Genomic DNA, 25,087 nt, shown 5'->3' with positions numbered 1-25,087 from the left:
GTGATCCTCAGGTGTAGACATTGGTGTCTAACAATCGATCATCATCCTAAATCAGCTAACTGAACAAGTAGATGTGTAACACACCACCCACATGCAAGGAAGCCAATTCATCATGTCACAAGATGTCACTGTCATAACTTGGATCAGCATCCAGATTGTCATCATTGCAATCAATACGCTGCTGAATTGGAAAGGTAGACAACTCACATGGAATATAACGCAATGCATGTTATCCCCACTCATCTGCATGCAACTCACTAACCCGTATAGGCCAAGCCAAATCTGAAAATGTACTAATAGTCCTAGTAGGGTAGCCACTAACAACTGTAGCACGGATGAAGAAAAAGTCAAGAAGCAATAAGTGAATAGCTTCCATCTCATGAAGATTCGATGATAAACCTCTAGATAACTTGTGGAAACCATCAGTATATGTTAAGGACAATTCTGAATTTTCAGCATCACCATAAGTATCATTGCTCAAATTAACATCTCCATTAATGAAATGATCACCATCATAGCAAAATTCTGATCTAATATCACTTGAATCAACATTGTCCTCATGATGCTGTGATACTGTGATTATGCATAGCTGCTGATATAAAAATCAGAATTCACATGGTTGACGTTTTGTTGGCTCTTAAGGTCCTCTTTAGCAGAGAATGTCTCATTTGGATAGGGAATAGTGAAAATACCATGTGTACCTTCTTTCTCACCAAGGTCGTGGATCCCTTCTATCATTAGTATGATTTTCTTGGCCTTGGGACTAAAATCATCTTCTTTGTGACTGACTCTCATAGAGGACTGATCTGCAGCCTGATTTAAAGAGCAATGTGCCATACTTAGCTGAAGACAAAGCTCATCCACCTCTTTTCCCTTGTCTTCACCAAATTTGTTAGCAAGTTCCTTATCCACTAAGAGCTGCAAGTAATCTGATTTTATTGTTTCAAATGCTTCTTTGGTTGTTTGTAGTTGCACACCAGTGACTCCACATGATAACCCCTTCTGTCTTTCATCACTTTGAGTTTTCCACATAAGCTCTTCAACGAATTTGTGAGAGTTATATGTCCTTGTTGACACTTGTACAAGCTTGTCTTTCGTAACTAGTAAGCTATCCATCAAATCTTCTAGTGAGAAAGGTTTGTGTTCAAATTCACCTAGGGAGTAAATGCTGTCATGTGACACATTTTCTGATGTATCTTTAAACTGTAGGAGCAATATAATCATCGTACTTAATAGTTTCGACAGCTGATGACATGCACTCATCTTGAGGTGTTAAGTGAATAGCCTCGTGTTCATATATGGATTCATCAATGGTTTTCTCCCCTTCGCTAGTTTGGTCAATAGAAATCAGCATAGTTCCAAAAATCGCCATGAAATTGCCGAAATCGCCAAAATCGCGATAAGATTCATGGCTCCCGATTTTTTTGGAATCGGAAATCGCTGGTGGCGATTTTTTCGCGTGAATCGCCTGAATCGCCAAAATCGGCGATTCATGGCAAAAATCGCCAAAATCGCCATCGTGAATCTCCAGAAATCGGCCGCGGCAGCAAGGATAGAAAGTTCAATTTTTAAAAAAAAACACATTTTTTATTTGCTTTCTAAGTTGACTTTCCTCTTTGTTATAACCCTAAAGAGCCTTCTATTTGCTTAGTATGAGTAGAAGAGAGGAAGAGTGAGAGAGAAGAAGAGAAAAGAGAATCCATAGGTTTCCAACCGGCAAGAAGGAAGAGCACCAAAGAGATCAGAAGTCCATTTGGGGAGGCCATAAATTGCATTGGGAGCATTAAGGAGTCAATATCAACACTCCTCAACTCATTTGCAAGAGGTAAGTGTTGGTTTTTTTTTTGCATGTTAGTGTAGTATGCATTTTTTGTTAAATTTTTTTAGTGTTCATTTGCAAATCTTGAATGTTTTTTATTTTTAGTTTTACTAAATTGCAAACTAGGGTTTGTTGTTTTGTAGTTTTTGTTTATTAGTTGCAAACTTTGATTTTTTACATGAATTTTTTTATTGCAGCAGCCCTTTGCTTTCATTTTCCAATTTCCACAATGGGTAAAAAAGATGAATGCTGGAAATATAATGAAGAGTTTCCTGGGAGAACCAAATATCAAACAAAATGTATATTTTGCAAAGAAAAAATAAATTCGGGAGGTATCTATAGATTGAAATACCACATTGCTGGCATACCTGGCCATGATGTCACAGTTTGCACTCAACAAACCGCTGAGGCAAAACGCTCTTGTTTAGTGGCATTAGAAAAAATTGAACAAGACAAGTTGACTAAGAAAATGCAACTTGAAGGGTTAAGAGGTATTGGCTCCCGTGCTCCCACATCCGCAACCGCATCTACATCTGCAAGTGCATCTGCATCAGCTTCCGCATCCGTAGGTTGTGTTGGGGAGGGTTCTTCTAGGCCTCCTTTTCATCCTAGTGCTAGTGCTCATGTGAGTGTTAGTGGTAGTCGGTCTCATACTGAGACAGAGTCCAACACCAACCTATTGCGGCCTAGAGTGCGGAAAAGTAGAATGGATAGTTACTTTGTGCCCCGCACTACTCCTGGCTCCCAACCCACGCTTGAGGGCATGGGTTTGAACAAGGAGATTCATGATGCTGCCAGAAAAGAGATTTGCAAATTCTGGTACTTTTGCAACATTCCATTTATTGCAGCCAGGTAATTGATTCTTTTTTCTTTGTTATCTTCAAAGTTAAAGTTAAAAGTAAAAGTAAAACTTTAATTATATCTACTTGTTTTATGATTTTAGTTTTTGACATCTAAATTTCTAATCAATATCATTATCTATTTGTGACAGGACTCCTTATTGGCAGAACATGATAGATGCAGTTGCCATTTGTGGTCCGGGGTTTAAAGCCCCAACTGAGGCTGAGTTGAGTGTGAGTGGATACCTCCTGGAGGAAATGGTTGAGGATATGAGGCATGAGCTTGAGGACAACCGAAAGGAGTGGATCGAAAAGGGTTGCACCATCATGACTGATGGTTGGACAGATAGGAGGGGAAGAACACTCCTCAATTTTCTTGTATCCTGTGGAGGTGATTGATCATTCTACTTTCCTACATACATAATTTTGAATTGTGATTGACTGTTTCAAATTTTGTTTTGTTGATTGCTAATAGTAATTATAATTCGTTGTTTTGTTACTTGTAGGATATACCATGTTCCTCAAATCCATTGATGCTTCTGCTCATGTAAAAAACGCCACATACTTATGTGAGGTTATTGAGGAAGTTATAGCAGAGGTGGGGGAACAACATGTGGTGCAAGTGGTGACGGATAATGCAGCAAGTTATGTTGTTGCAGGTAAACTTTTAACTTTTTAAGTTTTGAAAATAAATTTATTTGAATTTTGAACTTTTTCTAATTCTAACTTAGAATTTCTAAGTTTCCTAAGTTCTAAGTTCTAACATGTTTGAAATTTGAATTTCTAATTATCTTAAAATTGTTGTAGGCAAACTTTTGATGGAGAGGCACCCCACCATATTTTGGTCCCCTTGTGCAGCACACTGCCTTGACCTCATGTTGGAGGAAATTGGCAAACTTGAGTGGGTCAAGTCATGTGTGGAAAGGGCAAAAAACATATGTAAGTTTATTTATAATCATTCATTTGTCCTTAGCACAATGAGGAAGTACACAGGAGACAAAGAGTTAGCTCGTCCAGGGATCACGAGGTTTGCCTCGAATTTCATCACCTTGCAGTCCTTGTTGACATCAAGGGATGATTTGAGGAGCATGTTTGTTGGGCGGGAGTGGATTTCATCTTCCTATGCTACGACCACTGCAGGGATAGATGTGGTGGATTGCATATTTGATGATGATGGTTTTTGGAAACCTGCTAGAGAAATACTTAAGGTAATTTTATTGCAATTTAACATTTAATATTTTATAGTTTACTATGCTAATTGTTTAATGATTTAGTTTTACCTTATATTATTGAATTATTCTATGTTTAAGTTTTGACTCAAATTTTTGTTTTACTTTATATGTAGGCCACTGAGCCTCTTGTATCTCTCCTACGAACTGTTGATGGGGAGAAGCCCTCTATGGGCTACATATATGAGGGCATGGATAGGGCCAAGGAGGCCATTAGAGCTCAGTATGCAGGAGTGCAGGAGAAGTATGCCCCTATTTGGGACATCATTGATAGGAGATGGCAGAATCAGCTCCACAGACCCATCCATGCAGCAGCTTACTTTTTGAATTCGGCATTTCGTTTCCGTCCTGACTTCAAGGCGGATGAGGAGGTTCTCACCGGATTATATACAGATGATGAGGTTCTCACCGGTTGAGTACTGATGAGGATAGCAGTGCTGCAATTATTGAGCTTGATAAGTTCAATAATAAAGAAGGGCCACTTTTCTCTAGCAGGGTAGCCATAGATGCTCGGGAAACAATACAGCCAGGGAAAAATTAAATAATATATTCAATGTTCATGAATCTAGATTCTAAACTTAAAGTTGATTATGTAATTTTAGAGTTAACTTGTAATTTGTAATTTGTAAATGAGACTAATTATTTTTATTTTCCCTTATTTCAGATAGATGGTGGCAAATGTTTGGGGCCACAACCCCAAAACTTCAAAAAATTGCCATTCGTATTCTGAGTCAGCCAAGCAGCGCTTCTGGATGTGAGCGCAGTTGGTCCATGTTCGAGCACATCCACTCGAAGAGGAGAAACAGGTTGACAGTGCAGAGGTTGAATGATCTTGTCTTCGTTCATTACAACCTCCGTCTTAGGATCAGACAGATTTTGGGCACTGACTCCTCTCCGATCATTCTGGAGGAGATTGATCCAGAATCAGAGTGGCTCACAGAGGTTGTAGATCCAGTCTTCACTGAGGAAGACCGTGCGTGGATTGACCAGGTGGATATAGAGGCTGAGGCAGCTAGAGCACGTTCTTCAGGCATTGGTAGACGCACACGTGCACGCACAGACACAGGCCCTAGTGACATTCGTGAGCCCATCTTATATGCGGGAGATATGGCTCGACAGTCCTCTAGGACCTCATTAGACGCCTTGCTACTAGGCAGACTGGATACTCAGAGGCTGAGGCTGAGGCTGTAGCCGAGCTTGAGGATGATGTTGAGGATGATGATGACTATGAGCCTGAGGCTTGAGCTGGAGCCTTGTTTTTATATTTTGTTTACAGATATTGATACTGAATCATTGATAGACATATGTTTCAAAGTTTCAAACTTTCATGGATCTTCATCTTAGATTCTTACATAAATTTATGATTTGATGTCTTATGGATCATCTTACATACATTCTATGATTTAAATCATTATGATCATTTGATTTCTATTTACTTCAGCTAGCTTACAATTTACATTTTAGAATCTTAGATAACATAGTTACGTATGTGATGGATTTTATGTTTCATGTCTATGTATGTTAAGTTTTAACTTCTATTTGATGATGTTATAGTGTGCTTAAGTTATATTCAATAAAGGGTGCATGAAATAAGTTTTAAATTGTTAAAATCTTTAAATTTAAAGGGTTTTTTCAAATTTGCCGATTCATCGCCGATTCATTGCCGATTCATTGCCGATTCACGATTCGATTCGGCCTTGCCGATTCCGATCCGATTCCGATTCACGTTTCTTTGGAAATCAGTATTTCACCAATTAAGAGCTTAGAATACGACTCATTTGAAGTGACGGATTCATCCTCGGCTAGTTGGAAATCAACAACTAGTTTGCTTTCCTCATGCCCGGCAATAAATATATTCAAAGTTGTTTCTTTAACCTTTTGTTGTTTGTACTTCTCAATTTTTGGCTCACATTGTTCAAGCACCTTGTTGACCAATTGATAAGCAGTTCTTGAAGCCTTTTGTTCTCTATTTGAGATTGTGAACATGTTTGTAGTAGTGGCTGGAAATGAGCATCACTCTCATTAATTGTCATAACCATAATGTTTTCCATGGTTGTAATAACATATTCTCTGTGTTCTTCCCTGATTGTGCCTAATAGATTGGAATACAGTATGTATTAAATCATGCGATCCCAAGTCAAGTAGTAGATTACACAATTTGATTTCTGCAAATGATTTTAATATGACAACTCTTCTAGAGAAATGTCAGTTGTTGATGTCCCCAAAACTTCTTATCTACCATATTGACTGATTTGAAGTAAACACGTCACTTCTTTTCATGCTTGTAGTTTGGTCAACATTATCAAACAATGTGAGCAAAAATTGAAACCATTCATAACAAGCAGCAAGATTGAGGAAGACATGAAGGACGATTTGTTTCAGCCTATAAAGGTTCATGAAAAGGAAGACAAAATTCAGTCAAATGGGCTGATTAGGAGAGATAAGACTAGTGGCATTCTTAGGGACTACAAAGGAGAAAAGGGGAAAACTGTGGACCAGCTACCTGGGAATTCGAAGGATTCTCCATGCATTATGACATCATGTCCTTCGGTTGATGACTATAAGGTTGATGAAGCATCTTTTGGATCAGCTATTAGTGTAGCAACAATTGTGGGGTAGGCATGAGGATATTCATTCTTATGGTGATAATACTTTGTACTAGCATAATGTTGATTGGATGAAGCATAGAAACTTACTTTTTGAGATGGATGCCGACTGGATATTTGCGAATCCACTATTTGAGTTGGATGATGGAACAACTCTTGAAATTGATTAAGAGTCCCAAATTAATACTGATTGTAGCCAAGAGGTAGTTGCCTTGTTAAATTTGATTGAGGGACATAATGCTGATTACAAATCAACCTTGGATTGGCTAGCACTATGGCCAAGAAGCATATAAGGAGAAAGGACTATGCATATTAGTATACATCGATTTATTCTTCTCCTCATACAGCTAGGACTCAACCATATTTATCTAGTGCCTAGAGTAACTCTACCGTCACATAGATTGAGCATGGTGATGCCATTTGGGTGGAGGCTATTCAGTATGGGATGGTTGAGCTTGGTATGAACTTTTCACATAATGATGTTGTATTGTATGACTTGGTACACAGACAGTTATGGAATCCTAGTGCTGATTCATTATCTCCCGAGGAGTCGGTTACTGTATCACATTATGGCCACATTAAATGAGATGCATATTTCTTTCCATCCAAACTCACCTGCAAAGGACTTGTTATTTCAATCACTCTATAGGTATGGGATGGGCGATTAGTTTGGTGTGCTTCCTTTCATGAAGGAGGCCAAGTCCAACAACGTTGCTAGTGTGCTTCTGTAGTGCAGTCACCAATTTGGTATACTTGTTAGAGGGGCAACATAATGGTAGTTGGACATCTTTGATATTCCACCTGTTATAGGTGTGGAGCAACATGATATTACAGACAACTGGGAAGGTGGATGGCCCTTTTTTTTGTGGAACCCAAGAGGACTAGTTGCATGGTTAGTAATGTTTCATGGAGCTGGCTGAAATATCCCAAACCGGATATTTACTCGATTTTTCCTCCAAATATATTTAGAACTAAACATATGCAAATGTATTACAAAATACAATAAAAACCAGCAGAAACTCCAACAGATATTGAACTGTTGTTTCTCAAAATGATACTCAGGATTCTGTTAGCCGACTGGATGGGTCCGGCGGTGTTTCTGTAGCCGACGGATTGACTGTCGTCGGTGTTTTGTATTTTGTAGCCGATGGGTAAATAGTTTGTAGCGGATGTAATGTTGTGGCCGACGGACTCCTTCGAGAAGGTTCGGCGGTAGTATTTATATCCCGTCTGGAATCATTGTAAAGCATCAATCATTTGCTATTACGAATATTATGAAGCCTAATGTATGTTCTGGCATATGCAAATATTATTCTGCTATTATTGTTTGTATGCATTGATTTCTTTACCTGTACGGTAAACATTTGGCGCCGTTGCCTTATGAATCTGGAAGGTGGGAGGAATGAAGATTAATGCCAAATCAGTTTAACAAGGATCGAAATAAGGCAAAGGGAAAAGATGGAATCCATACTGTGCAAGAGAATTTAATTCTGGCGCAGCAAGCCGAACACCGACGAAGATTTCAGAAGATTGCCGACAGAAACTGAAGCGCGGAGGAATTGTTGGAGGAGACTCGGCAGCGGGTGGAATTGGTGGAAGAAGCACGGGAGGAGTTCTTGAATTTGTGTTCGCCGAGGGAAGAAAATTCAGACAGAAGAGCATCAACTCGCATGGCTCGTAGTGCCGAGGGAGCACAAGCGTGGAGTGACCTCTTCGTCCGAGATAGACTTTCGCGGGAAACAATTTCAGAGGATCCTTCTTCTTCACCAAGGTTTGCAGCTGTCGACACCTCCGGTGCGGGAGTGCAGATTAGACTGTCGGTGTAGGAGTGTCGACCGCCGGTGTGGGAGTGCCGATCGTTGGTGTGGGAGTTTAGATTGCCGATGTGGGAGTGCCGACCGCCGGTGTGGGAGTGTCGACCGTCGGTGTAGGAGTGCAGACCTCCGGTGTGACAGTGCAGACCTTCGGTGTGACAGTACAGACCTCCAGTGTTGTGATGGTGGGACCAAAAGAGAAACTGCCGAAGTTCAATGGCGATGGTACGGCCGATCCCATTTGACATTGCAAAACATGTGAAACAATTTGGAGGGCAAATGGCATAACTGATGAAGACGACTGGATGAGACAATTTTTGGGAACCCTACAGGGTGTGGCGATTGATTGGTTTTCGGATACGGATCCACAAAAGCTAAATAGCTGGGATAACATTAAAAAGGAGTTCTTGGCGGAATTTAAACTCTTGCGAGATGATAATGAAATCGTAGCAGAAATTTTCAATACCAAGCAGGGGAAGCACGAAACTGTCCATGTCTATGCTAGGAGATTAAAAGACTTAATCAACAAAATGGAAAGCAAGCCGGTGGACGGATTGCAGAAAAGATAGTTCGTGGACGGCCTACGATCGGAATTGCGGAGGAAAATGAAAATTGTGCCACCGTTTTCGTATGTGGACGCGTATAACAGAGCACTGGATCTTGAAAGTGAATAGAAGACAAAGAAGAAGAAAACTAGCTCATTTGATTCTGATGACGACGAGCTTGCTGGAGATGATAGCAGCGATGACGAAGGTAGCAGCAAGAAAGTTCGGGCCCTACAGAAGGATATGATTCGCATGATGGAGTTTAAAAATATGCAGAAAGAGCCAAAAGGAAGTGAATTGTGGTGCACCAGAATGTAAGACCGACGGCCATACTAAAGGATCGTGTCCAAAAAATCAATTTTGTGACATTTGTCAGATCATGGGCCATTCAACAAAAGACTGCTCCTTTAACATGAAGACAAGAGGATCTCCGCAGGTGCTTCTCACACAGGAGGCTTCCCCGTCGGGTAGTAGCGGAAACACGAATATTGCTGGTGCTACATTCGGAGGATACAAGAATAATAGCAGAGGGCAAAATAACAACAATACAAATAATAACAATAATAATGGGAGCCGAAGTCAAACTCAGTATGATGCAAACGGACGGCTGATCGTTCAAAGCCGAGCATGTAATTTGTGGGGTCATTTTGCGCAGGATTGTACAATGGCAAACACACCCAAATTATTATGCAGATGGTGCGGACCTGGCGATCACGAAGATTCCAAGTGTCCAAAGGTTGGAGTAAACTTGATCACTGTTGGCATGGATGTAGAGGACGTTCTGACAATTACACGGAGGCAAGCGGAGGAAAAGAGAAAAGTGGGGGAAGCGCAGGCAGACATTGCAAAGGCATCGTCGGTGGGGACATCTCAGTTGAAGGACATCACCGGCACCTTGGCAAGGAACTTCACAGAACAAAACATTGTACGACAAATCTTACAAACGGAGATACCGGTCAAGAGAAGTGACCTTCTCACAATGCCGCAGTTACGGACGACCATTCTGAATCATACACCGTTTCCAAAAGCACTGGAGGACACAGGAAGGGATAGTAGGGAAGTGATGACAACAGACCCAATGCTATTGGCACTCACATCCGGACGGCACCCGACGGTCGTCGAGATGGGGATTTTGGGAAATGTTTTGACAGACAGTTGTCGATGGAGGGTCCGGCGTGAATGTGTTGCCGGAGGATACTTGGAAGAAGTTGGGAAAGCCGACATTGTGGCCACCTGCATTTCAGTTGTTCACAGCAGACCAACATGGAATCAAACCGTTGGGAATCTTGAAAGCGCAACCGGTAACAATTGGTACACAACCATTTTTATTGAATTTTGTGGTCATTCCATTAAAAAGAAAAGGATATGATGCTATTCTGGGACGGGATTGGTTGGTACAAGCAAAAGTAAAACATGATTGGAAACAAAATACTCTATCAATGGAGCGCAGAGGCAAAAGATTCACAATTGACCTGCATACACAAATGGTCGGTGAGGAGGCAGCATCGTCAAATTCAGAAAGTGACGGCGAAAGTGATGACGAAGCAAAGAGGAGAATGGAACCAGACAAAGGAAGAGTATTGAGACTTGATGGAGGACGGAATGATGACAACCTGGACTCGGTGAATGGCTTGTTCCACTGGCAGATAGAAGACTACGAACTGTTTCCGAGTTGCAATATGTTAACGGTCGACGAACGTAAAAAATCACAGGAAAATGAATGTTCGGAGGAATGTAGGGAAGCGGAAGAAGGAAAAGCTGCCATGGCTAAAGCTGAGAGGAAGAACATACAGTTGGAACATAGAAAAACGAAAGATCCCACTATCCGGTAGATGGTGAATGGACCGCGCGGAAAGAAAAGGTTACACCGTAGCATAAAATTAGTGGAAGGGCACCGACAGCAAGGAAATAATCCAGTTGCACGACGACCGCAAGCACAGTGGGCGACGGAGGTGGCATAGAACAAACGTAAGGTGTACAACGGTCGGAATGAAATCAAAGTGGAAAAGTTTAAGGCCAGATGGGTTGGACCATATCAGATTCGGAAGATCGGCGACAATGGAGCGATCAGATTATCAACTTTGGACGGGCAGAAAGTACCTCAGGCAGTCAACGGATCCAAATTCAAAATATATGGTGCTAGGAAGACTCTGTCGTTGTCGCAGAAGGAGACTCCCTCGTCGTTGCCGAATGGCAACGGTCAGAGGCAAATTTGAGGTGCTTTGTATTTTTTTTTGAGACAAAAAAAAAAATTTGAAAAAAATAAATAAAAAACAAATTTGGGGGCCCCGCGGACAAAAAGGCCCGCGGACTGAAAAGCCCCGCGGGCAATAGCCTGTCCGTGGGCGAAGTCAAAGACCCCGCGGACAGTAGCCTGTCCGCGGGAGTGAAGAGGAATGTCCCCACGGACAGTCTGTCCGCGGGTTGTTAAAAGCCCCACGGGCAGCTGTCCGCGGGCATAAAACATTCTTTGCCAAGGAAAGCCCCGCAGACTTAAACACTTTTTTTTGTTTTTTTTCCTCTGAAACTTCCTAAAATCTCCTCCGTGCGGGCAGTCTTTGCCGGTAAATAGGAAGGCTGTGGGCTTAAAAGAAAACAGTCTCACCAGAAGTCTCTGCCGGTAAAAGGAAGAGGACCGCGGGCATAGAACTTAGAAAACTCCTCCAGCCAGCAGACTTCTCCGCGAGAATACAAGATTTCGATGCACTTTCTTGGGTTTTCTCTGTGCTTCAGTTGAACAATGTAACTGGCGTCGGCATACGGGGGAAGGCTGTTCTCGGGCAGTTGGCCATCATTCTTTTGCCGATTGGCGGTTCTCAATTTGTGCGCTCGACAGTTTCCATTCAGAGGATTAGGATTTCCGCCAAGAGTTTCGAGAGGCACACTAATTTCATCAGGAAGGAGAAATTGCAAAAAAAAAAAAAAAAGAAAAAGAAACGATGACGACAGATTCAAGTTGTTCAGAATGAGTTACAGATTGTGCCAAAGGGAAGGGGACACATCAGTGGTTGCCAGAAAGAGTGTAGAATCGACAGAAATGGTGTGTTCCGTGCATTTCTGTGAGGGTTGCGAAGTGCTAAATTGGTCTTGGTGGTGAGGGGCGCTGCCCCAGGACCCCGCAGGTCGACCCCGCTGGGGGTGTTGCCCCCTGGACCCCCAGTCGTTGTGGATATCAGTTGTGGGAGTCTGACCAGTTGAGAAGAGTTGAAGTTGTTGCAGGCATGGACTGTTTGTGTACCGAGGCACTGGGAGTAGGTGTTGGCCGGAAGGCTGTCTTGGTGGATGCGTAGAGAGCTCGGGAGGAGCTAATCATCCACTTGGAGGCAGTGCAACGACACTTAGCTTAGTGGACCCAGTGTTGGAAGCAGAGAAAGCAGCACAGGTGGCTATCAAGGTCAGCTTCATCAAGGAGGCAGTGTTGTGTTAGCGGAGGCTACAGGCACGGGACGAAGATATTTAATCAGTCGTTAGGAGACGACTTTTCTTTTTGGGGGGGATGGTGTTAGCCGACTGGATGGGTCCGGCGGTGTTTCTGTAGCTGACAGATTGACTGTCGTCGGTGTTTTGTATTTTGTAGCCGACGGGTAAATAGTTTGTAGCGGATGTAATGTTGTGGCCGATGGACTCCTTCGAGAAGGTTCAGCGGTAGTATTTATATCTCGTCTGGGATCATTGTAAAGCATCAATCATTTGCTATTGCGAATATTATGAAGCCTAATGTATGTTCTTGCATATGCGAATATTATTCTGCTATTATTGTCTGTATGCGTTGATTTCTTTACATGTACGGTAAACAGATTCAAGCATATAAAAATGCATTACAGACCCCCATAAAACCAGAAAACTCCTCATGTTATTGCATTATACAACAGCAATACAATAACCAACATTTAGAATCCAATCTTAAACACAGAGTTTACAGTCAGATTGGAACACTTAGAGAAGAACCTATAAGTGCATACGAGACACCTGAAGCGACGTCTCCACAAACAATGGGTTTGCGTCCACTGTCTGCCTATAGTAACCCCTTAAGGAACTAATATTCAAATGCAATTCTTTTGGTATTATTAGTGCAAATACATGGAAACGAGATGTAATAATGCTGCCAAAATTTTTGATTCTGAATTATTACAGCAAAATCATATGCTGATGAAGTACAATGATAATAGTGATGCCCGAGAATGGAAATGAATCAAGCATAGACATTGTAGCGCAACATCTTGCATGCGTACTGTAGCAATCAAAATTTATTCTCCAATTTAAGCACAAAATAGAACTCCTGAATTGAAGCTCTCCCAAATACCAAATTTAGTGGATATTTCACCACCTCAAATGTTTGCAACACTGAAGAGTTGATGTTCTCCAATGGCTGACTGAAATCGAAAACCTTAGTTTCTTCTCCCAACTTGATATCAAATGCAATTCACAAAATCGGATGATAAACAATGAAGCTCTCACCTCATTTTATACTTTTCCTTGACCCTCGTAGAAGGAAATAAAATATTTAATAATTGCATTCTCTAGAAGTTTACCCCTTCCAATAATTAATGCACTTGCTAGAAGCTTCTCCCTTGCAATACAATAATTAATTGTGCTTCTAGAAAATTAAATTACTAGAAGCTTCCCCCTTCCAATAATTAATGCATTCTCCAATAAATTAAATTAATTAAATATAAAGTCACTTTTTTTTTTTTTTTGACTTTTGACTTTATAAGAAATTAATTTAATCAATTTCTCCTTATTTTTCCACTTAGGCTTCAGAGAATGTAAAGGCTAAGAACTCCACTGATATGCTAAAAAGATGTGGACATTACAGTGCGCCCTCCCTGAAATTGCTTGTCCTCGAGCAAACTTTAAGTCCGGATGCTGAAAAATCTCCTCATTCTCCCATATCGCATCCTCAATTGGCAGGTCCTTCCATTTCACCAAATACTCCCTTATAGTGTGCCGCCTCAAGTTCTTTTTCTTGAAATCAATGATAGCCTCTGGCACCAATATCAATTTTCCCTCATCATCCAAGGGAGGTAATACTGCAGAAGGTACCACATTTTGACCCAACGCCTTTTTGAGGCATGACACATGAAACACATTGTGCACTTTACTGTCTGCGGGAAGCTCCAAATCATAAGCCACCTCACCAACTCGCCTGACGATCCTGAATGGTCCATAATAGCATGGCTTGAGTTTCTCTGCACCACTCTTCTTGAGAGTGGACTGCCTATATGGCTGCAACATGAGGTAGACCATATCATCTACTTCAAAACTACGCTCAATCCTCTTCTGGTCTGCATATTGTTTTTGCTGGTTCTGAGCTCTAGCAATGTTGTCCATGAGAGTGGAAACTATATCCTTACTCCTATAATAGTACACCTGCACGGGGTACCCGACTGTCACTCAACAACAAATCTAAGAAACTGGGTGCCTCATAACCGTAAAGTGCCATGAAGGGTGTCATTTGTATAGTCATATGGTATGTAGTATTGTAGCAATACTCAGAGATATATCCATCTAACCCAAGCTCGCTGCTGAGATGCCACATAATTCCTCAAATACCCTTCCACCCATTTGTTCACAATCTCCGTTTGACCATCGGTCTGTGGGTGATAACTGGTGCTAGGTGTAAGCTCGGTGCCACAGAACCGGAATACCTCCTGCCAGAAGTGACTCATGAAGCATCTATCCTTGTCACTCACAATGTTTCGAGGCAAACCATGTAATCTAAAAACCTCCCTGAAGAAGACCTCTACCACCTGAGCTGCTGAGTATATAGTAGTGATAGGGAAGAAGTGAGCATATTTTGTCAGCCTATCCACCACCACATAGATACAATCGTGGCCCTGGGCCTTGGGCAAGCTCGTGATAAAATCCATGGAGATGCACTCCCACTTCCTGTCAGGAATAGGAAGTGGCTGTAGGAGCCCTGCTGGATAAGTGTGCTCTTGTTTGTTCTGCTGGCAAACAAGACACTCACACACATACTGCAAAACATCAGCCTTAAGCCCTTTCCAAGTGAACCGCTCCTGAACTAGCCTGTAAGTCTTGAAATACTCGGGATGGCCTGCTGTAGGTGAATCATGGAGTGCTCTCAAAATCAACTGCTTCACTTCCGATCTTGGGACTAAGTAAATCTTATTCTTGTAAATGATCAAATCATCTACAAGAGTGTACTTGGTGTCGATCGCTATTCCCTCCACTATTTCAGAGGCCCATGTGTCTCAGGCATATTCTGCTACAATCAAGTGTTGGCAATCACCTGATATCTGAATCATAGAAGTGAAGTGTGGCCTGCGAGATAAAGCATCTGCAACAACATTCTGTGTCCCCTTAACATATGTGATATCAAAATCATAGGCCTGTAACTTACTCACCCACTTCTGTTGATGATCATTCAAGTCCTGTTGTCCCAAAAAGTGCCTCAAACTGTTATGATCAGTTTTAATACAAAATTTTTTGCCCACAAGGTACTGTCTGAATTTGACCAAGGCATGCATGTTGACCAACATATCCTTATCATATATGCTGAATGATCTCTTGGGTCCTCTGAGTTTCCTGCTCTCATAAGCTATAGGATGCTTGTCCTACATGAGTACAACACCAACCCCCTCTCCAGAAGCATCACATTGAAGCTCAAATGGCTTCGTGAAATCAGGCAATGCTAATACTGGGCATGTAGTCATTATTTCCTTGAACCGCATGAAACAGTCTTGTGCCTCCCAAGTCCACACAAATGCCCCTTCTTTAGCAAATCTGTCATAGGTGCTGCGTGCCGTGAGTAGCCATTGACAAACCTACGATAGAATCCACATAGACCAAGGAATCCTCTTAACTGTGTAAGGTTTTGTGGTGGTGGCCAATCAACAATAGCACAAATCTTTTTAGGATCCATCCACACTCGCTTCGCACTAATGATGTGTCCAAGATACAATAGCTTTGTCATCCCCAAATCACATTTGGACTCCTTGGCATAGAAGGACTCCCTCTATAAAATGCTCAATACTGTCTCCAAGTGTTCTAAATGTTCCTGCCAAGTCCTACTATAGATCAAAATATCATCAAGGAACACCAACACAAATTTCCTCAACTGATGGTGGAAGAACTTGTTCATAGTGGATTGGAAAGTGACAGGTGCATTAGTCAAACCAAAAGGCATGACCACAAACTCGAAGTGCCCACAATGACATCTGAAAGTAGTTTTCTCAATATCCTGCTCTCGAACTCTGATTTGTTGATAGCCTGATCTCAAATCATTTTTTGTGAAATAACAAGCCCCATGCAATTCATCTATCAACTCATCGATGTGTGGGATGGGATACCTGTTCTTTATAGTTCTCTTATTCAACACCTTGTAATCAATACACATCCGTAGAGTACCATCCTTTTTTACCAAAACAACAGAAGACGCAAAAGGTGACTTACTTGGTCGAATGTGTCCCATTGCTAGCAACTCCTTGATGGTCCTCTCGATCTCATCCTTGAGTCGTTTTAGGTGCCGGTATGGTGTGATCATGACAGGCTTAGCACCTCCCTCCAGCTTGATAATGTGCTCAATGCCTCTATCTGGTGGCTTGCCTGGTGGAATCTTGCTGAATACCTTCTCATACTTGATTCTCAATTTCTGAATATCCGAATGATATTCAGTCTGATGCTGCTCCTCCTGGGTAGGCATCAAGGTGCATCTTGCCGCCCACTCTATATCATCATGCCTGGTTAATCTCTCCATCCGCCTAAATGAGACCGTCCTGATATCACCATTACGGATAGCCTTCAGCACATGAGTCCTGCCATCCACCTCAAATTGTATCTCCATATCCTTCAGTCTCAGGGTAACCTCCTCCAAAGAATGTAGCCATTGCATCCCAAGTACTATGTTCATGTCACCCATGTTGACCACATGATAGTCCACCTTGTTGTTCAGGCGCAAAGGTAGATCTCGCACCATCCTGTCACAACGAAGAGTATATCCATCAGCTACCTTGACTCTCAATCCCTCGAACTCCTTAGTAATGAGTCCACGCCTCTCCACAAATCGAGCATCAATGAAATTATGTGTGGCACCTGTATCCAATAGAGTAATAACCTTTTGTCTAGCCAAGACTCCCCGAAGTCTGAAAGATCCCTCTCTGAATACTAGATAGACGTGCCTCCTATAAATGTAGCTCTGGAGCCTCTTTTTTCTTAGCACTATCTACCTCCTGTTCACCCTCTGCCTCATCAGGATCCTCATCATGGTGCTCTGAGCTTTCTGAATCCGAACCCTCGTAATAAGCCCACATCACCTGGTTAGCCTTCCCCTTAGGCCTCATAGGATAGTCATGACCAAACTCATAGGGACCTTTGCAAAAGAAGCATAGCTTCTTATGCAAGTCATTAAGCGTTTCCTTATCCAAAGGTGCAACTGACTTGCCTTTTGAGTCACTAACCTTCTCTTTACCCTTGCTGAATCCCCCTTTGTTATCTCTAAATGATGAAGAACCCTTCGAACTAAACCGTTTTTCCGGAGCTGCAAGTTCCATATTGCGGGCTTTCTTCATGGCTTCCTGTACTGTAGGAGTTTCCAAGGCCTTTACCCACCCCTTGAGTGGTTCAGTCAATCCCTCTGTGAATAAAATGACTAGCCTCTGTTCTGAAATGCCAGGCACCATCACTGCAAGCTTCTGGAAGTCATTGATAAATTGTTCTAAGCCTCCTGACTGTCTCAACCGGGCTAACTCCCGGAAGTAAACTTCAGGATCCTTTTTATCAAATCTTTCTATCAATCTATCCACGAACTCCTCATAAGTGGTTACTTGATTGTGTTGCAATGTGATCATGCCATGTGTCCACCAATCATGAGCTGCCTTGTCTAAGTGTAAAGTGGCATACTTGAGTGCTTCAAATTTTGTCATAGTCTTCAGAGATAGGAAAGTATCCACCTAATGAATCCAAACACGAGCAATCATTTTCCCACTGCCATCAAATGTGGGTAATGCCAACTTGTTGGTGACCTGTTGCAACTCACTGTGTTTATTTGCTTGCTTCTGCCTGGCAGCTCTGTAGTTCGGGTACCTGTCAAATGTCCATCCGTCCTGTACATATGTTGGTAATGAATCCCACTCATTCCTTGCTTGTCGGAGTTCATTTGCAATATTTGTTACCATAGCATAAGGTGTGAGTGCTGGAGTTTCTTCCCTGAATATAGGACGTGTGGGTCTGTTAGCTGTCCCAGATCGAGTCCCATGTTGTGATCTTGCTATGCCCTTGTCATCCTGGTCATTATTATGATTATTTCTCCTGTTTTCCCCAATCAAATGTTGCATCATAGCCATCATTGCCTGTGTACTTGCCTCTATTGACTGTAGAAGCCTATCCTGACGTTGTAAAGCCTCATCATCTCTCATAATTCTAGGTGGGCTTTGAGAATGTCTATCAGCCATGTTCTCAGGTATGTTGGTTCCTTGTGTAAATAGAGCCCTTTAGTTTTTGCTTTTGTAAACTAAATTGAATGGTGGCTGCATAAACCTTGTCAGGCTGGCAGGAAACCGCTCTGATACCACTGTAGTAACCCCAACAGGTTATAACTTCTTCAAACACCAAAAAAAAGCCTTTATACTTCAGTTGTTTGACATTTCATCAAACACTTTGCAATCAAGCTCTGATACCACTGTAGTAACCCCTCAAGGAACTAATATTCAAATGCAATTCTTTTGGTATTATTAGTGCAAATACATGGAAACGAGATGTAACAATGATGCCAAAATTTTTGATTCTGAATTATTACAGCAAAATCATATGCTGATGAAGTACAATGATAATAGTGATGCCCAAGAATGGAAATGAATCAAGCATAGACACTGTAGTGCAGCATCCTGCACGTGTACTGTAGCAATCAAAATTTATTCTCCAATTTAAGCACAAAATAGAACTCCTGAATTGAAGCTCTCTCAAATACCAAATTCAATGGATATTTCACCACCTCAAATGGTTGCAACACTGAAGAGTTGATGTTCTTCAATGGCTGGCTGAAATTGGAAACCTTGGTTTCTTCTCGCAACTTGATATCAAATGCAATTCACAAAATTGGACGATAAACAATGAAGCTCTCACCTCATTTTATACTTTTCCTTGACCCTCGTAGAGGGAAATAAAATATTTAATAATTGAATTCTCTAGAAGTTTCCCCCTTCCAATAATTAATGCACTTGCTAGAAGCTTCTCCCTTGCAATACAATAATTAATTGTGCTTCTAGAAAATTAAATTACTAGAAGCTTCCCCCTTCCAATAATTAATGCATTCTCCAATAAATTAAATTAATTAAATATAAAGTCACTTTTTTTTTTGACTTTTGACTTTATAAGAAATTAATTTAATCTCAATTTCTCCTTATTTCTCCACTTAGCCTTCGGAGAATGTAAAGGCTAAGAACTCCACTAATATGCTAAAAAGATGGGGACATTACACTGCCGCATGAGGGGCTACGCCCTCACATTGGTTGAAAGCTGAAGCTTTGCAAATACTCTCGCAATAGAGAAATTGAAATCTAAATAATAAATCAAGCATGCTAAATGAATGAGTCTCATCTCCTTTTATTTTCACAATTGTGACTCTTCGACTCCCTTCCTGGCCTTTCGTCTTATCTCTCTTTGTCCCCTTTCAGCTTACTTTATAATATTAAATTGACCTTTTATAATTTGAATCCATGCTCTCCAAGTCAATTTTAATATTATTCAAATATGTCTTTAACATTTCTAATGTCCCAAAAGGGTGACATTACATTGGCTGGCATAATGTTGACCTCCTACCTTTATGTGCCCTTAGTGGTGCTTCTAATTTCAGTTGGAGTGAGGTTCTTCATTGGATTGAGGATCTTCATGTTTATAATAGCAACAAATGGCAGGTTGATTTGACAGATCATGAACATGGAGTGTTTTGGTATCTTGGTATTAGTATGATTGGTGCATTGTTGTTGTGGGGGATTGATGGGTAGCTTCACAATTCTAGACACATGGTTTATATTAGGGTAGCACAATGGTTTGGTGGAGCAACTTCCAATATAGATTGCTTGAGGGAAAGCAATCTTTGGGAAAGGAGGGCTGTAATGTCCCCTTTTTCTAGGCCATTATTTCTTGATGCGTTGTTAGTCCATTTCATTATGGTTCATGGGCTAACCAGGACTCTGCAGGGATTAGTGTGAGTTTCAACCATAGTAACACGGAGACATGTCCCCCCCCCCTCTTTTTGCTGCACGTCCCAAAGACTTGGGCGCATTGGGGACTTGTGGACTCCATCCCCCCGTCCCCAACGGCACCACCGGATTCCTCCACCTCCGCCAAGGATGGGGGACGTCCCGATGTTGACTATTGATGTTCAATGTTTGATGTTCCAATTCCATCCAATGTTCAAGTATTTACTCTTTTACATCTTTATATCTTATATTGCAATACATCTTTTCATAACTAGCATTTAAAGTACCATATGTATATATATACACACCCCCTCCTATCTCCCGCCACTGTCCCCCCGATTCCCCCACCCTCCCCAAATTAAGGTCCCTTTGTCCCCCCGTCCCCTAGGGTGGTGTAACTATGGTTTCGACATAAGCATCTTCAGTTTCAGGCAGATTGGAATTCGAGATAACAGGGTTTCTAGATACTTAATAGTAAGTCAAAAGAGATCTGTATTTCTGGTTTTTCAATGTTGCACTTGGAGCGCCTCACTAAACTCTTTCCAACAAGCTTATCACACATGATTTTCAGAGCCTGATTGGTTATTTTTTTAATGCCTGAAAATTACATAGTTTTATTAAAGTGACTTTTAAATAAAAATGCATATTAATGAGCCACTTTATTTTTATGTGGATATATTATTCTCTCAAGTGCAAAAAGGACAAATTAAAAGAAAAAAGAGAACAGAATTTAGAAATGAAGAGACAGGCATGGAAATATGAAGAGTCACTAGGCTGTGCTTAAAAGAGGGAAGATGAGCTCATTTTAGCATACTTGGATTTGTGATCGAATTTTCTGATTTCTCTTTGGAGAATATTGGGAAGCTTCTAAGCTTTCTTTTGCTGAAACCTGAGGGCGAAAATCTTTAGGATTCTTGAGAAACCCAGCTCATCTTCAGAGTAGAGTCGTGATAGAGTTCACCTTGCATTTCAGGTTCTTTCTTACTATCCAATCTGGCTGTAACCTTCTATTATCTCAGATTGGAATATTTATGAAGTTATTGTATTGCTGGTTTATAATGCATAACTATTTACTGAGTATTTTTATATGAGCATCTGCTGTTCCACTTGTTGGTTTATTTGCATACATTATCTGTTTATATTCTGGAAATTATTGTGAAAAAAATTGGGAAAGTATCCGGACTAAGATATTAGAAATTACAATTACACCATTAGTGATTTACCAGTAAACTGACGAATTCACCTGAATAACATAACGATCAGTTTTAAGTTATAGTAATCTAGCATGTTAATACAAATTATCTCCTAGTAAAAGACTGCCCAAAAACTTAGGAAAATGATTATTTAAATGTTAGAATTTTAGTTTTATTTATTTTTTATATTTATGAACTCATAAATTTATAGATTTAATTCTATAATCTGTATTTTAGTATAAATAATGGGCAATTTTTTATTGTGAGGAGTTGTCTATGTGAACTGCTTCACACACATCTATGAGTAAAATATTGTAATTGTTATCTTCTAGCAGCATATCATTTTCCATGATTCCTGGAAAGCTTTACTGGAAGTTTCAAAATCTACCTTTAAGAAGTTCTGTAGAGCAATATTGATTAATATTGACATTGCCCAATTTACATTTGTGACAACAGGTACATGTTTTTTGTACAAATTGGGTTACTGTTATGTTTGGCATGGATTAGTTTACTTTTATTCAACTCAGCCATGGTGGTAGTACCTATTTCTCTTGGCCGGATGTTGTTTGCTTCCATTCCACAGCTTCCTGTTACGCATGGGGTTAAGTGCAACGGTAACTTGTCTTATGTTTGCTAGAACTCTGTTTCAGTGTGAAAATTGTGATAATTTTGGTCATTAAGTAATTCATTTATGGTTGAATTCAGATGTTTATGCCTTTAACATCGGATGCTATATTATCTGGGCTCTTGTTACTGGAATTGGGTTTGCTGTTGACTACCTCAGATCCCACAACCTAAAATTTCTTGTTATTCAAGTTTTAAAATGGTCTATGATAATTGTGAAAAGCTTTCTTCTGCTGTCATTATGGGTAAGCCCTTTTTTTATATTAATTTTCTTTTAGTTTTGAATTCCAAAAGTAGGTATGACTTATTGAAGTTTTTCATCTTGCTTTCAGATCCTTATCATCCCTGTACTTATTGGACTATTGTTTGAGCTATTGGTGGTAGTGCCTTTGCGGGTACCTATCAATGAAAGTCCTGTTTTCCTTCTCTATCAGGATTGGGCTTTAGGACTTATATTTCTCAAGATCTGGACAAGACTAGTACGTGGTTTCCATCTCTTTCTTTTTGAATTTATTTTAATTTCACTTCTTTTCAGAGTTGACATACAGGAAGAACGATTGCAAACATTATGGTGCTTAGCTTCTGGATTAGATTGTGTTAGAGATTTTTACCATCAACATTTCGAATCACACTACGTGATCCATCGTCACGATGAGAGAGCAAGAGATGTAAAACAATGTGATTCAAAACGTTGATGGTAAAAATCTCTAACGCAATCTAATCCAGAAGCTAAGCACCATAACTTTCATGGATTGTGGAAATTTGATCTCCTTGATTGCTAACATTTGTAAAGCATTGTAGTTAAAGCTTGTAGTCATAGCTCCAAGCATCGCAAGTAGTTGACTTTTATCCAAGTTGCCTTTATAGATTAAAGGGACTGATTATTTTGAAAGTAATAGTTCTTGCCATGTTTGAACAGGTTATGCTAGGCCAGATGGCACCCTTGGTAGATGAAACTTGGCGTATTAAATTTGACCAAGTCAGAGCAGATGGATTTTCTCATCTGCGTGGTCTGTGGATTCTTCAAGAAATTGTAATGCCCATTCTTCTGAAGCTTTTGACAGCCCTTTGTGTGCCATATGTGTTTGCACGAGGCATGTTTCCTCTATTTGGATATTCCCTTATCATTAATTCTGCAGTTTACCGTTTTGCATGGTTGGGTTGCCTTACCTTGGGGCTGCTGTTGCATTGTATGAAAAGATTCCATCAGTGGTGTATGAATCTCCATAACTCTATCCGTGATGATAGGTATTTGATAGGAAGGAGGCTACATAACTTTGGGGAAGAAAAATGGGTTCTCCTAAAGACTATCAATGTATCAGAAATGCAGGGGGAGATGTCTTAGTTAGGAAATAGGGTCTCATAGCCTCAATGATACATAAGAAAGTGATCTCTCTTTACTCCTAGTGGAAGACAATCAAGGCTTGTGAATGGGTCCTGGAATTAGGACTTCAAAATAGGCAAAAATGAAATTGGAGGAAGCCCAAGGCACTAGTGCTCCTGATTCCAACTGTATGGATGGTATTTGAGTTTGTGTTGCATGTATAATTTTAGCATGCACGACTTTCTCTACATGTTCAATATCAATCCTCTGCAGCTTGCAGATGTTTCAAATAGAAGTGGTCGTGGCATATTTTTGCATTTCATTAGAAGGCCCCTAAAAGTATTTTGTATCATTTTTCTTTATACGTGCACAATTGGTATCTCTGCTGCATCAGCTTATCTGGAATTGTTGTTATGTGGTAACATCTTGGATTGGAAGCATATTATCCTTCTTCGCAGGGGTGAGAAGATTGTGGATGATTGATAGTCAATTTTCTTGCTATTTTTAATAAAGTGATCTTATAAATGGAATTTACTTGAATCATATTACAAATTCCATTTTGATTTAATCCATCTCTGCATCCCAAACTTGTTTAAGGTGGGTTTTCTGAGCAGGGATTTTTAAGAGATTACTTATCCATGTTATTTTGTGGTGTTCCAAAAACTTAAGTGTATGCCATTGTTGAATAAACATGCTATTGCTTAAGGTAGGAGTTGGCATTACTATTTTACAATTGCTAGTATCATGTCTAGGCTGTTAAAAAAATGAAACATCACATTATTGTATCCATTGCTACCTGAAATTGTAGATCCATGTTGATATCTTACACAATTCAATTTTTTAATGTAAAAATGAGAACTGATTACCAGAAACCATTACTACTAAACAACAGTGGTAGCAGCCAGCAGCCTGGAGGTGTGGTGCTGCAATCTATTGAGATATGACGATTCCATGGTCATGATTCTTTGTTTATTGATACTTTATTGAAGCATTTTATTTTGCATCCGTAGGAAACCTTTTTGAATCTATGGAACGGGAAATAACATGAAATGTATAACATGTTATATGTAGTTTTAGCTTCTATTTGCATCAAGGTTTTTCCATAATGCAAACAAATATTACATGTGCCAAATCTTTGGTTCTTTCCAAATACATCTACCCACTACTCAGATTGCACACTTAATAAAGCTGCAATAAATTCAAGTTTTTATGTTCTAACAAACCCATCTACCTTAGCTGTTATACAAGGGTGATGTAGCATGCTTCTCATCACCAATTTATACATGTTTAGAAAGCAGACATGCATTCTCTGTAGTTTTCCATTGCCCTGTTTCTAATGCAACACCAATCACCACCACCACATCTGAACTGGTGGGATTGCCATACCAATCAATTAAAGTTTCTGCCGGTCCAGTGGCATTCGTCATCTGGGAAATGTACTATTGGAGAGTCGGTTAAAAAATGCAAAACAATGTTTTCCCAAACATAATGACATCCATTGTTGAAGATGGCTAAATGTTGATGCATAATGTGAGCCCAAGCACTAGTCAATTATTTGCTGTTAACATGAACAAGATCCAAAAATTGCAAAATCTATAATTATTTGCCCAAGACATGAATCAAAACAATGAAAGTGATCATTTTCATGAGTTGAAGTGTTGGATGTGATTGGGAATAGGACAAGAAGTCAATCACACAATATGTATATGCTCTGAAAATAATACAATCTTCAGAAAACAACCAAATCCATGCCATTTGTTAAAATAGTGACTGGGCAAATGTTTGAGTTCAATTGTGATCCTGAGCGTCATGTTGACTTTTGAATGTTGGCAACTGCGTTCTTGATCTTCCAAAATATGTATGATCAATGATTCTATGCCAATTGTTTGTAACTATGTGCGAAAATGTCATTTATAGGATCAACAATACTGA

The 25,087-nt window shown here is 40.4% G+C and overlaps 2 protein-coding genes across 2 annotated transcripts in view; both read left to right on the top strand.

Annotated features, from left to right (window-relative positions):
* LOC149548162 (putative E3 ubiquitin ligase SUD1) overlaps window positions 1-23,685 on the top strand; it is a 91,333-nt gene extending 67,648 nt beyond the window's left edge. Inside the window, exons 6-9 of the mRNA XM_089792202.1 lie at window positions 21,664-21,821; window positions 21,913-22,076; window positions 22,164-22,310; window positions 22,751-23,685. Coding sequence (XP_089648328.1) covers window positions 21,664-21,821; window positions 21,913-22,076; window positions 22,164-22,310; window positions 22,751-23,176 — 895 coding nt within the window. The 3' untranslated portion in view covers window positions 23,177-23,685. The remainder of the gene's footprint in view (window positions 1-21,663; window positions 21,822-21,912; window positions 22,077-22,163; window positions 22,311-22,750) is intronic.
* LOC149548163 (uncharacterized) lies at window positions 1,875-5,322 on the top strand. The gene is made up of 5 exons (XM_089792203.1): window positions 1,875-2,671; window positions 2,811-3,049; window positions 3,165-3,317; window positions 3,466-3,866; window positions 4,004-5,322. The coding sequence occupies exons 1-5, from the start codon at window positions 1,998-2,000 to the stop codon at window positions 4,301-4,303; spliced, it is 1,767 nt and encodes a 588-aa protein (XP_089648329.1). The 5' UTR covers window positions 1,875-1,997; the 3' UTR covers window positions 4,304-5,322.
* Window positions 23,686-25,087: the final 1,402 nt, after the last annotated feature.

Source organism: Cupressus sempervirens, chromosome 7 (assembly GCF_028749045.1).
Source record: "Cupressus sempervirens isolate cs-2001-9-10 chromosome 7, ASM2874904v1, whole genome shotgun sequence".
Classification (NCBI taxonomy): domain Eukaryota; kingdom Viridiplantae; phylum Streptophyta; class Pinopsida; order Cupressales; family Cupressaceae; genus Cupressus; species Cupressus sempervirens.
The sequence above is the reverse complement of the archived record's forward strand: the minus strand, read 5'-3'. Positions and strand labels throughout refer to the sequence as shown.

Coding starts and splice junctions, on each gene's coding strand:
- LOC149548163 (XM_089792203.1), top strand. CDS start 1,998: ATGAATTTTTTTATTGCAGCAGCCCTTTGCTTTCATTTTCCAATTTCC. Junction 3,050..3,164: donor TTTTCTTGTATCCTGTGGAG/GTGATTGATCAT, acceptor TGTTACTTGTAG/GATATACCATGTTCCTCAAA. Junction 3,318..3,465: donor AGCAAGTTATGTTGTTGCAG/GTAAACTTTTAA, acceptor AAATTGTTGTAG/GCAAACTTTTGATGGAGAGG.